This window comes from Danio aesculapii, chromosome 23 (genome assembly GCF_903798145.1).
Source record: "Danio aesculapii chromosome 23, fDanAes4.1, whole genome shotgun sequence".
NCBI lineage: Eukaryota > Metazoa > Chordata > Actinopteri > Cypriniformes > Danionidae > Danio > Danio aesculapii.
In genome coordinates, this window is record NC_079457.1 from 49,314,983 (window position 1) to 49,328,329 (window position 13,347).

General features: G+C 36.9%; 1 protein-coding gene across 1 annotated transcript in view; it reads left to right on the top strand.

The window, feature by feature from the left end:
- The window catches only part of tspan2b (tetraspanin 2b), a 28,473-nt gene extending 16,158 nt beyond the window's left edge, over window positions 1–12,315 (top strand). Inside the window, exons 3-8 of the mRNA XM_056449367.1 lie at window positions 1,467–1,564; window positions 4,455–4,529; window positions 4,706–4,789; window positions 5,124–5,186; window positions 6,593–6,676; window positions 7,802–12,315. Coding sequence (XP_056305342.1) covers window positions 1,467–1,564; window positions 4,455–4,529; window positions 4,706–4,789; window positions 5,124–5,186; window positions 6,593–6,676; window positions 7,802–7,867 — 470 coding nt within the window. The 3' untranslated portion in view covers window positions 7,868–12,315. The remainder of the gene's footprint in view (window positions 1–1,466; window positions 1,565–4,454; window positions 4,530–4,705; window positions 4,790–5,123; window positions 5,187–6,592; window positions 6,677–7,801) is intronic.
- Window positions 12,316–13,347: the final 1,032 nt, after the last annotated feature.

Here is a 13,347-nt window from a genome sequence, read left to right on the forward strand (position 1 = left end):
CCGTAGTGTATGAGTGTGTGTGTGAATGTGTGTGTGGATGTTTCATAGTACTGGGTAGCAGCTGGAAGCGCTCCACTGTGTAAAACATATGTTGGAATAGTTGGCGGTTCATTCTGCTGTGGTGACCACTGATAATAAAGGGAAGCCGAAGGAAAATGAATGAATTGTATGGACAATTCTTTACCCCCCACCCTGTTTTACTTAACTAGTTAACTTAGAAATTAGTCGCTGCCTTTATACTCCAACAAAGACAAGAAATATTGAAGCAAAACCAAAACCTACATTATTTGAAACCTTATTAAACCTACATTATTTTAAACCTTATTAAACCTACATTATAAAAACAACTAAATTTGAAAATGGACTTGTCATGTCTTTATTATTATTATTATTGATTTATTGATTGATTTATTGATTGATTTATTTTATTAATGTGCTCCTTTTCTGTTATTGTGTTTATATGTTCATTATTATCTTATACAGTGTATTGCAAGAGACTGACATGTGATTGTGCTTCCCTCTGCTGGTGATATGATCATATTACATCTGATTAAAATAAACTGTACTTCCAGATTGCTGTAAAATCTCTAATTCTATTCACATCAATCAGTTTTAGTTGTCTAAATGTAACGCTAAAAACTTTTATAAAAGGTTATTTTATTATAAACATTACTGTTGTCATGTAATGTCAAGGGCTTGATCATTTGATGCAGTTTAATGTAGTATATCATGTAGTATAGACAATTTCAAAGTAATAGTAATTGCAACAAAAACATAAAGATTTTATTAGCATATTTTAGTTAAAATACATTGATGTCATGTGATGCAATCATCGTGATGATCATTTGATGCAGTCCAAATATTTAATATTTGTGTTTTAATATGTTGTATAATGTTTGATTCTACTTCTTGAGCTAAAGGTGTGCTTGTGTGTTTACATACACAAATAATGTTCTACATTGTAAAAAAAACATCCATAAATTAGATGTGTAATAGTGTGCAGTGCTGTATAGTGTGTGTTGGTGTTGTATATTAGACTACAGAAAGCTTGTAATAAACTGCAGCACATGTTCTGTTATTCTACACACTTATTTCTCTACATATTATCTCTGATATTATCTCAAACCACTAAAATGTCAGTAAAAGTCTCTTCATTAAACTGTAGAGTTGAATATTCATCATCAGAAGTGGACAGAGCAGAGATCCACATCCCATAATGCCGTTCACCACCGTAAATACACCTAAAACACAGAAGCTGATCATCAACAGATATTGTTGACAGTGTAGCTGCCAATAACAGTTAGCCAATAAGCATGTTTAATTAACATTCGCTAACATTTTCCCAATGTTTTGTGCCAAACTGAGCTTAAATAATGTATATCTGTGTGTGTGTGTGTGTGTGTGTGTGTGTGTGTGTGTGTGTGTGTGTGTGTGTGTGTGTGTCTGTGTGTGTGTGTCCTGCACAGGCGTGTATATCCTCATCGCTGCCGGTGGTCTGGTGATGCTGGTGGGGTTTTTCGGCTGCTGTGGAGCCGTGCGGGAGTCGCAGTGTCTTCTAGGATTGGTGAGAGTTACATTTATTTATTTCTGCGTTACGCCAAAGCATTGCTCACTGATAAATGCTGATAATTCATAAGGACGACAGTAGAGCTGCAACACACTGGAAGCAGTACCTGCTAATGAACAGGTTTATTTGTGGTGGTGAACTGCATTATGGGATGTTGACCTCTGCTCTGTCCACTTCTGATGATGAATATTCAACTCTACAGTTTAATAAAGAGACTTTTACTGACATTTTATTGGTTTGAGATAATATCAGAGATAATATGTAGAGAAATAAGTGTGTAGAATAACAGAACATGTGCTGCAGTTTATTACAAGCTTTCTGTAGTGTAATATACAACATTATAGCACTGCACACTATTACACATGTGCAGAAAACACCCTTTTTAAGCTTAAAAAATCCCATAATGCAATTAAAAGCATGAATATATGGAGGAAAAAAAAGCATGAATCACAAAATATGGAAAACTGTTGATTTACGGATGTTTTTTACAGTGTGGTCAGTCTTGCCTCCATGTTATTGACATTTCCAAGCAGATAATTTCCTTTTCAGATGAATTATTTTCCTTGTTCCTTGTTTTTGGTGCCGGTGTTTGACCTCGGGCTATTCTTTGTATTTTAGATGTTTGACTGTAGCCTGTGTTCTGGATTGCTCTTTTGTATTTGCCTCTATATTTAGTTTGCACTGATTTAACCGCTGCATTTGCATCTCTGCTGCTGTCTTCACATTTCCTGCTTGTTATGCAAGAAAACAGGAATTAAGATTACAAAATAAACAAGGAAATAAAAATGAAAAATCACTTGATGCGGTAACACTAGTTATGTCATTCTAAAACAGGATGCATTCTTTTGTTTACTGTACACAACACTATATTAATCTACAAGCTGCCGGCTCCACATTTCCAACTCAGACATGTTCAGCTTAAATGATTGTCAGACTTCAACGCTTTGGTGCACAGACTTAAACTTGGTCTCAGTTTAAAGAAGACACTTGTCAGATTGTGGCTGAAGTGGAAAAAAAGTTAATAAAAACTTATGTGCCTTTATGTTTATGTAAACAAAAAAAACATCAACTTTATAAACTTTATATTACAGAAAATATGTATTTAAAAAACATGTTTAGGCTAAATTTGACAGAAAATCAAAGCTAAATATCTGAACAAATTATGTTCCAAATTTGAAGTTGATATCTCAAAAATAAGCTTTCAGTGAGATTTGGTTTGGCTGCAGTACTAGACATGACCACCAGGTAACATTGGCTGCGTACGAAATCGCCTACTACTCAGTAGGTACTGCATTTAATATTAAATATACTACTCAACCATTAGAAAAGAACAAACTATACAGTATGAATATGAGCAGTACGAATTGAACTCTGATGTTGTGAGCTGGAAAGCGCTGGACGTCCATCGTGGAGAAGCTGCAGATGTGAGTAGGTCACCGGCTGGTGTTTAGGCTGGCCCACAGGATCAATGCAGAGACTCGTCTGTCACTGGAGTGTTTCAGGAATCAGTCTCACGCTCTCCACTCCTTCATGACTACCACAGCATCTGCTCAGGATACGGCCTGGTCCAGGATTATGGAGACCTCATGATAAGGAGGAACAGACCACCATAAACATGTTCATATTCTAATGTCTTCTGGGAAGTGTTCCCGGCTCCGGTCACCCTAGTTAATGCAGCCCAACAATCCTTTAGAGGATTTGGATTTCAAAAGCAAATCCAACACTTTTTATTATATTTTCAGGGGCTAAAAACAGCAGCCTTTGAAAACAGGTTAACCACTTAAAATGCCTAAATAGTTTTTATATTTGCCAATTACTCGCCTGCTATTGAAAATGCAGAGATATTAAATGTGAAGAGAACACTCCAAATCTTTAGTACATCGCTGTCATATAAAAACCATTAAATTGAGGCAAATCTGGGAATACCACAAAACTTTACCACAATTTATCAAATACATACATAAACACTTAAGGCTTATAATGTTTATATATATATATATATATATATATATATATATATATATATATATATATATATATATATATATATATATATATATATATGTATATGTGTGGCTGTATATCCGTACTGGTGTGTGTTGACTCGAGTCAGCAGGCCGAGCGTCTTAGTGCCCCATCAGTGCCGATATACAGCCACATCGCACTGCTGCGAGTGTAATATTGTGTTTATACAATGGTTTGACGGCATAATCGTGTATATAACAAAGAAAATCAAACATGGAGAGTCTCAAAACCCTTTTGTATGAGGAACTACTGTCTTCCACCGCTCATTGACATCTGCAGCTGACGTCAGAACAGCAGAAACCACTGCTCATTCACCAACGTCACTGTAGAGCTAGTGTTTGAATGATTCTCTAGCGTAATGTCTAAAGTGATGACAGAACAGCTGATTTTGCTCACATTTTAAGATTATAAGGCTGAACAGCATGAAACGCCATCAGTCTACAGAGATTTCCCAGTGTTTCTCTGCTGCAATCAGGAGATCACAATAATTAACCCTGAAAAAGCCAAAGCAAACACTAGCAGATGGTATAAATACAGCACAACACACAAGGAGATTGACTTAGAGTGTCACTTACCTGATTAATAATGATTAGATCAGCTATAGTTTGAATTTACGCAGAGTTTTTCTCCCTCTAAGGGCTTATTATACAGTCTCTGTCACCATCTTGTGGCGGAGCGTCAAATGTCTTTGCTCTGCTCATAGACAGGCTAATGGATGCCGACACGCTGAATCTCCGTACTCCATATCTCCGAGAACTACATTCTCACCTAAAAAAGTCTCAAAAGTACATTATGTTGTCCAACAGCTGCAATACTGTCAAACTGTAATGAGTTTATTACATTATTTATGTCTCGTTTACAGTTTTTTGCCTGCCTTCTGGTCATCTTTGGAGCTGAGGTTGCAGCAGGAGTTTTTGGCTTCATCAACAAAGACAAGGTATTATTATTATTATTATTATTATAATTATTATTATTATTGTTATTATATTATTATTATTTTTATTATTATTATTATTAATATAGTGGAAATGACATGAAACATGTTGATTCAAAGCTCTTTATTTGAATAAGTCAGCTTTTTACAGCTCAAGTTCCCTTCATTTTTCATCTTAGATCATTCAGGAAATAAAACACTTCTATGATGAATCTGCTGGAATCAACAACAATAATGCAACCGTGCAGTCGTACCACATCGTAGTGAGTTTACACTTATTTTATTACTCTACTACACCTCTGCGGATTTAAATGTGGAGTGTTAAATGTGACTCAATCAGTACATTATAACTATATGCATGTGTAGTTGAATTATTCACCCTCCTGTTTCATTTTTAATTCTTTTATATTGTTTATTTGTTTTTCAGTGCTTCAACACATAATCGACTTAATAACTCATCTCTAATAACTGATAAATATCGCACAGGAGGGTGAATAATTTTGCCATCAACTGTATGTACTGTATGTTTAATTATGTATGTGTGATGTTGTTATAAAAGACTGGCTGTAATTGAATTTTAACCCATCTCATCTGCAGTTGAGTTGCTGTGGTTCATCTACAATGACGCCACAGTTGTGTAAAAACATGGTATTTAACCAGGTAAGAACTCCTGCTCCTAAATAAAATAAAGATAAAAACTCTATTTATGCTATTCTGCACGATACTGGGAAAACCTGCGATGTTGTTGTTGAGTATTGCGCAAACGATATTTCTTATGATATAATATTTCCCATAAAAGGTATTTACAGTGTTCATGTAATTATCATACTAACATATACAGGAAATTATCTATTAATAATCTAATAAACTGTCAAAGTGCAAACATTTAGACACTCTGAATGAGTGTAAACCTGATATGCAGATATTCTGACTCTGATTGGCTGTTGTCATTTTCTGCTCTCATCTCGACTCCGCCCACTATTGTTTATATTCAGCTCTGAGTTCAGCTTCCAGCCAAAAGCAGAACATCATCTACTGGGTAGGCGGGGCTAAAGTTAGTATCACCCCATCTGATTGGTCAAATTTGGATAAACTGATAGCCTCATGTGTAGAGTTATTGCTAGAAGGGATACAGCTGTGGTCGGAAGTTAACAAGAATTATTCATACTGTTCATTACATTATCCATTAATTGTATTTTATTAACATCTACCCCTACGACGCAACCCTCACTGTAATGTAAAAACAGCAATTTTACTGAATATTATTCATATTATTTATTAAATTACCCATTAAATTGTATTTTATTAACATCTACCCCTACCCCAACCATCACAGTAATGTAAAAACAGTAATTATACAGAGTACTATTCATATTATTTAATAAATGAACCACTAAATTGTATTTTATAATTATCTCCTCTAAACCCAACCCTCACAGTAATGTGAAATATGAATTATTGCTGTACGGTGTCATAAAAATGATGCTATATTGGTGTGAGTATCCACAGCTGTATCCCTTCTAGACTTAACCCAGGGGCTATATGCCAACATTGTGCTTTGGGCATCACAAATTTGGTCTAGATTTTCCACTTTGGTGCATTCCTTTAAAAAAAGCTCATTTATTTCACTTCTCTGCCATAAGGATATACCGATATCGATAATTCCCCGATATGTTGTGCAGCCTAAATTAGCAGAAGGCTTTGTTTAAAGGCACAGGATGGGATTTTGGTCACTAGAGGGCATCTATTCACAACAAACAAAGGCATATTTTGATGACTCTCTGAGTGTGTGAGTGATAACACATGCAACATGTTAAAGACTCACCACTGTTTCACTGATTTATAGTAAAAACAACCCGTAAATCAAGGGTGTGTGACTTCATTAGCGAAATAAACTCTATAATCGTAAAAGCATTTGCAAGTACGTTAGTCAACGTTTCACGAAAAGATAAATGAAAATGGTAGATGTAGTGTCTTTAATAGCAGTGTTTGACATGCAGTGAAGTGTGTATAAGCATTGATCTGTGTGTGTGTGTGTGTGTGTGTGTGTGTGTGTGTGTCTGCAGACATGTGACGTAGCTATTGAAGAGTTTTTCAACAGTAAGCTGTTCATCGTGGGTTACGTGGGAATAGGAATCGCTGGAGTCATGGTAAATGAACCTTTTTTTTCAATGAATGCAGTCTTAACATGTCAGCTCTTTAGGATAATGTCCATCTGGGTGGTTGTTCTCACAGAGTATATAGAGTCAAGCTCGAAATTATTCACACCGCTTATGTCAAAGTAAAACAAGATGCTCACCACATTATGGTGCTTGTTTTAAGGAGAAACTGACTTCATTTTGGCTCTTTACTTCTGTAAACAACACTATATTATGTAAGAAATTTTAGATATTTGGACTAAAACAGGACAAAAACTCAAGTAGCAGAAGCTTTTGTTGCAGTGCACTTCCAAATTACCAACTTACTCTGGGTTTAGAATATCCTGTAATAAAATTTTGACATGTTTGTCGATGTTGAATGGTCAATCTGGTGTCGTTTTGACATCAAGCTAGTTCATCTGACATCAATCTCAGTTGGCGTTTCTGTGTGGAGTTTGCATGTTCTCCCCCTTCCGGGTGCTCCAGTTTCCCCACAGTCCAAACACATGCGCTATAGGGGAATTGATGAACTAAATTGGCCGTAGTGTATGAGTGTGTGTGTGAATGAGTGTGTATGGGTGTGTCCCAGTGATGGGTTGCAGCTGGAAGGGAATACGCTGTGTAAAACATATGCTGGAATAGTTGTCGGTTCATTCCGCTGTGGCGATCCCTGATTTAATCAGGGACTAAGCTGAAGGAGAGTGAATGAGTTACATTATGGGATGTTGATCTCTGCTCTGTCCACTTTTGGTGTTGAAAATTCAACTCTACAGTTTAACAATGTGACTTTTATTGACATAATGTAATGTATAAAGAATAATATCTAGGGGAATAAGTCTGTACAATAGCAGAAAATGTAGAAAAGGTTTTTGTAGCATAAAATACAATATAAACACAGACAATATAGCACTTTAAACTATTAAAAATGTTCAGAAAAGTCACTTTTTCACAACTTTCAAGGTTAAAAGTTGCTGGAGGAAAGATTAAGATCCCATAATGACACTCAAAAGTAGAAATAAACAGGGGATAAATAAAAAAATCAATCATAAACTCTGTAAAAATGCACATTTCTGGATATTTTGTACAGTGTGCTCATAACATCTCCTAAATTTATTTGTATTGTATCATTATTTTCAGATTATAGGCATGATCTTCAGTATGGTCCTCTGTTGTGCCATCCGAAACAGCCGGGAGGTGATCTAACAGAGCTCTTCCTCTCCCAAAACACGACCTTTCACCTCTGCTGGACTCGCTGCATACACACAACAGTAACATTCCCAAACTCAACCCTGTTGTTTAAACTCCGTCCAATCGCTGGATCTCCTTAATTGAACGCCTGCTGGTTCGGTGCTGGATCCTCTCTGTCGTTTCCTCAAATCTCTATTAATATATCCTGACATGCGGCTCCTCCAGTCAGATATATACTCAGGCTATTCTCGTCTGTTGCTGCGTGTCTTCACATGCCAGATATAAATATTGTGTAACGTGACGCCAGGGGCTTCTTTTGCCTTTTACGATTGTACACAAGCGGAGTAGACTTCACGTCACAGAGAGAGATCTCAAACATTCACGAAGGAGCAGAATTAATGCATGCACAAAACACACGTCGGAGATCTTCATATCATTGAATTGACTTGTACTTCCACTTCTGGAAAGACACACACACACATAGACATATTTCCAGCTCCGCTTTCTTGATATACTGTATTTCAGTGAGGATTTCTGACCAAACTGTTCCACTTTCAGTACAAGCAGCTTTCATTAGGTCAGATTCTTCAATATGAGTGAAAAATCACACAAAAAACTGACAAAAATATGTGTTGTGTACATATCTGTGTCCTCATCGTAGTTGTAGCGATGGTGAAGGCCTGTATTGTGTGTTTACCGGGGCAGTTCACCCAAAAATTAACATTTACACACTATGTGGTTATACACCTTTATGAGTTTCTTTCCCATGTTGAACACTAAAGAAGATATTTTGAAGAATGCTGAAAAGCGGTAACCATTGACTTACATTGTAGGAAAAACAAATACTATAGAAGTCAGTGGCTAGAGGTTTTCAGCATTCTTCAAAATATCTTCTTCAGTGTTCAACAGAGAAAGGAAACTCAAACAGTGTTGGATCGAGTAATTCATGATGGAACTTTCATTTTTTGGGGTGAACTATTATTTCAGTGTGTATAGAGGCAGTTTTTGGCCAGTGTACAGCGACGTCTGTTTCATGCATTTTGCATTCGAGTATTAAAGTGACAGTACACCCAAAAACTAAGATGATCATTTCCCAAACCCTCGCTTGTTCTAAACCTAGTGAGCTAGGCTAGTATGAAGATATGCTGAAAAATGTTCATTACAAACAGCCCATAGACTTCAGTTGTATTTTATATTCCTACTATGGATTCTGCAGGATATCTTGGTTTGTGTTCAACAGAGGAAAGAAGCAGATGAAAGTAAATGGTGAAGAAATTTTGCCAATTTACGGTAATAACAAACTAACACTAAATAGACTAGACTGTAAAACCTGAGAAGGTTAAGTTAATCTAACTGTTTGCCACAAACCATTTAAGTCTTTAAACCAAATGATTTGAGTACTGTTAACTTATAAATATGCTTATATATACATATTTAAGCAATATTACACAAGTAGCAGTGCGATATGGCTGTATATTGGCACCGGTGAAAGGCATGTGTTGACAAGACCATAGGCCGAGCGCCTTAGTGCCCTAGCAGTGCTGATATACTGCTACTCATGTGGTATTGTGTTTATACAACAGTTCGACAGCATAATCGTGTCTATAAAAAAGAAAATCAAACACAGAGAGTCTCAAAACCCTTTTGTATGAGGAACTACTTTCTTCTGCCATTCATTTACATCTGCAGCTGACGTCAGAACAGCAGAAACCGCTGCTCATTCACTAACATCACTGTAGAGCTAGTGTTTGAGTGATTCTCTAGCGTAATGTCTAAAGTGATGACAGAACAGCTGATTTTGCTCACATTTTAAGATTATAAGGCTGAACAGCAGGAAATGCCATCAGAGATTTCCCAGTGTTTCTCTGCTGTAATCAGGAGATCACAATAATTAACCCTGAAAAAGCCAAAGCCAAAGCAAACACTAGCAGATTACTGTGGTATAAATACAGCACTACACACAAAAGAGAGAGATCGACTTAGAAAGTCACTCACCTGTTCTGTAATGATTTGATCTGTTGTAGATTGAAATTACGCTAAGTTTTTCCTCCTCTAAGCACTTATTATGCGCTCTCTGTCTCCATCTTGTAGCGGAGCGTCAGTCGTCTTTGTTCTACTCAGTATGACAGGCTGATGGATGCAGACATGCTGAATCTGCAGAATTATATATATTTAAAATAGGCACTATCCTTATAAACTGCAGAGCTGCAATCTAAACAGCTACATTCTCACCTAAAAAAGCCTCAACAGTACATGATGTTGTCCAACAGCTGCAATATTTGTCAGACTGTAGTGAGTTTATTGATCTGCTGTCACTCTGTGTGGGCGGAGTAATACACAAGAGTGAAGAGGCTGTACTTTTATTGCAGAATATCGCACTGCTATCAGCCAATCAGATTCAACAACCAGACAGAAGTTTAGTTAATAGAACAAATTAAGTCCAAACAACTATAAACTGCTACTCAAATGGTGTTTGGTATTGTTTCTAGCATTAGGGTTAGCACAAACAACAGAATTAAATTATTCATAACTCATTAAGCTTGAGTTCTGCATAATATAATCACTTTATTACTTACCATAACTCCTTTTAATCAAGTCAAAGTAACTTTAAGTTACTAAGTTAAACTAACTTATTTCATGTATCGGTTTTCACCGTTAGTTTTTTACAGTCTTTATTAGTTAGTAAGGTAGAAGTTTAGGTATTAGGGATGCTACTAATGAACAGTTCATATCTTAATAATAGGCAGGTATGAATTATAGTCAGTAGTAAATAGCATGACTTGTGGCCTAACTAAAGTGTCACCCCAATTTCATGCAATTTTGGGTGAACTGTCCCTTTAAGGTGCCTTTTTTAGCTTATACAAAGACACAGCTTAATGTTTGGTTTTGATTTAGCATGAAGGGATTGTAAAGGGGTGGGTTTTCTGTTTTGTGTTGTTATTTATAATGGTGCAGTTGTTGGTTGGTCAGATGTGTTTCTGCTGGTGCGTCACTGCTGAAGCTCCTCAAGCTAAAATGGCATTAGAGTATTGATCAGCAGGGACAGATTCAGTGATTTAAAAGCTCTAAGCAATTTAGCCACAGGGCCTGAAAGCCCTAATATATGCACCCTTGTGTTTATTTATTTGCTTGTTTTTCTTTTGTTTATGTATTTTCCAGTCTTTTTCTTATTTCACTCAATCTTTACTTTAACATTTTTTCTTAATATAAAAAAACAACTAAAAATAAGCAATTGTTTGGTTTACTATTAAATCTTCATCTGATTTGGAACAAAATTGCACAGATTTAATAACTACAATACAGTTTTATTTGTTAGACGCTCACAATGCAAAATACAACAGAAAACTACACTCACCGGCCACTTTATTAGGTACACCTCATGCCAGAGGTCAGAGGAGAATGGCCAGACTGGTTCCAGCTGATAAAAAGGCAACAGTAACTCAAATAAGCACTCGTTACAACCGAGGTCTGCAGAAGAGCATCTCTGAACACACAACACGTCCAACCTTGAGGCGGATGGGCTACAGCAGCAGAAGACCACACCGGGTGCCGCTCCTGTCAGCTAAGAACAGGAAACTGAGGCTACAATTCACACAGGCTCACCAAAACTGGACAATAGAAGATTGGAGAAACGTTGCCTGGTCTGATGAGTCTCCATTTCTGCTGCCACATTCGGATGCTCGGCTCACAATTTGGCCTCAACAACATGTAAGCATGGATCCATCCTGCCTATCAGCGGTTCAGGCTGGTGGTGGTGGTGGTGTAATGGTGTGGGGGAGATTTTCTTTGGGTCCATTAGTACCAATTGAGCATGGTGTCAACGCCACAGCCTACCTGAGTATTATTGCTGACCATGTCCATCCCTTTATGAGCACAGTGTCTCCATCTTCTGATGGCTACTTCCAGCAGGATAACGCTCCAATCTCTGAGGAATATTTCCAGTAGCTTGTTGAATCTCTGCCACGAAGGATTAAGGCAGTTCTGAAGGCAAAAGAGGGTCCAACCCGGTACTAGTAAGGTGTACCTAATAAAGTGGCCGGTGAGTGTTTGTTTCATATTTATAATTTATACTTGGGCATTTATTAGGGCCCCCAAATTACCTAGGGCCCTAAGCGGCTGCTTACCAAGCTTATTGATTAAAACTGATTGATTAGGATACGCACAGTGTAGTCTTAAGGATAAAATATCGATGTAGATCCGTCCTCATACACAAACACAACCCTGCTGTGGTTGATCAGACTGTACAGCGACTAGTGTAAAGCATGTAGCGTGGCTTTGAAATCGAGGTTTTGTCAGTGTGTTTTCCTACAGTTTGTGTGTATATATCTATTCTTTCGTACTGTAAAACAACACTGCAGTTTTTGATGTTAGTGATCAGAATGTGTGTGTTTAATTTATTTTCAGCAGAATTCAAAGCTCAGGAACATTGTAGCATGACAACTAATAAACAGTGAAGTTTCTGACTCTCGTGTGTGTGCTTTTCTGTTCAAATCTAGATTTGTATCGAGTCCTGCATGGCTGGTAAACTAATCCACAGGACCTTAGTGAGGCCACCTCATCACATGACATAATCTTTTAAATGATTGCAATGCAGAGGACTGGAAGTGAAATTTCAGCATCTTCAAACCACTCAGATCAAATGACAAGTGCTTGAGTCATATCAGGTTATAGTGTGTGTGTAAGAGAGAGAGAGTGTGTGTGTGTGTGTGCACTGAGTGTGATTTTAGCCTCAGCTTGGCAGTGTGCAGTGCTTCTACTGCCCTATTTATCCTAAATATAGATCAGTCCCAGCAAGTTTGCCAATGCCTCAGTGAATTTAATTCCTCACAAAAGGCACAATTTAAACAATAAGTGCAGTCTTTGATTTAATATTGGTATATTTCTGTGCAAAATAGCTTTAAAACAATTATAAAGAAGTATTTTATTTAAATGAGTAATGTATATATTAGGAATAACATTGAATGAAATGTAAGGACACTTTAGGTACTATTTATATTATTTTCTGCATCAGGCTGAAGTGCTGCTTCTGTTGCATACATTTATTTTATATACTAATATTTTAGGGGTTTTTCACCCTTATTATGATATTACAGTAGAGATTTCAGACAGGAAAGCATTGGGAGCAGAGAGAGGGGAAGGATCAGCAAAAGACCTCAAGCCAGGAATCGAACTCAGGTCGCCGTGAGCACGTCGGTGCACAATACCATTAGCCTGTTGGCGCCGACTTCTGTTGAATAAATATTATCCTAATAAACAAATAGTTAATGAAAGGGATAGTTCACCCTAAAATGAAAATGTGTACACTATTTACTCTCTCTCGAGTGGTTCAAGAGTTTCTTTATTCTGATGAACACAAAATTAGATATTTTGTAGAATGCTAAAAACCGGTAACCATTGACTTCCATAGTATGAAAAACAAATACTGTGGGAGACAATGGTTACCAACATTTTTCAAAATATCTTCCTTTTTTTGTTTAACAGGAGAAACAAGTATA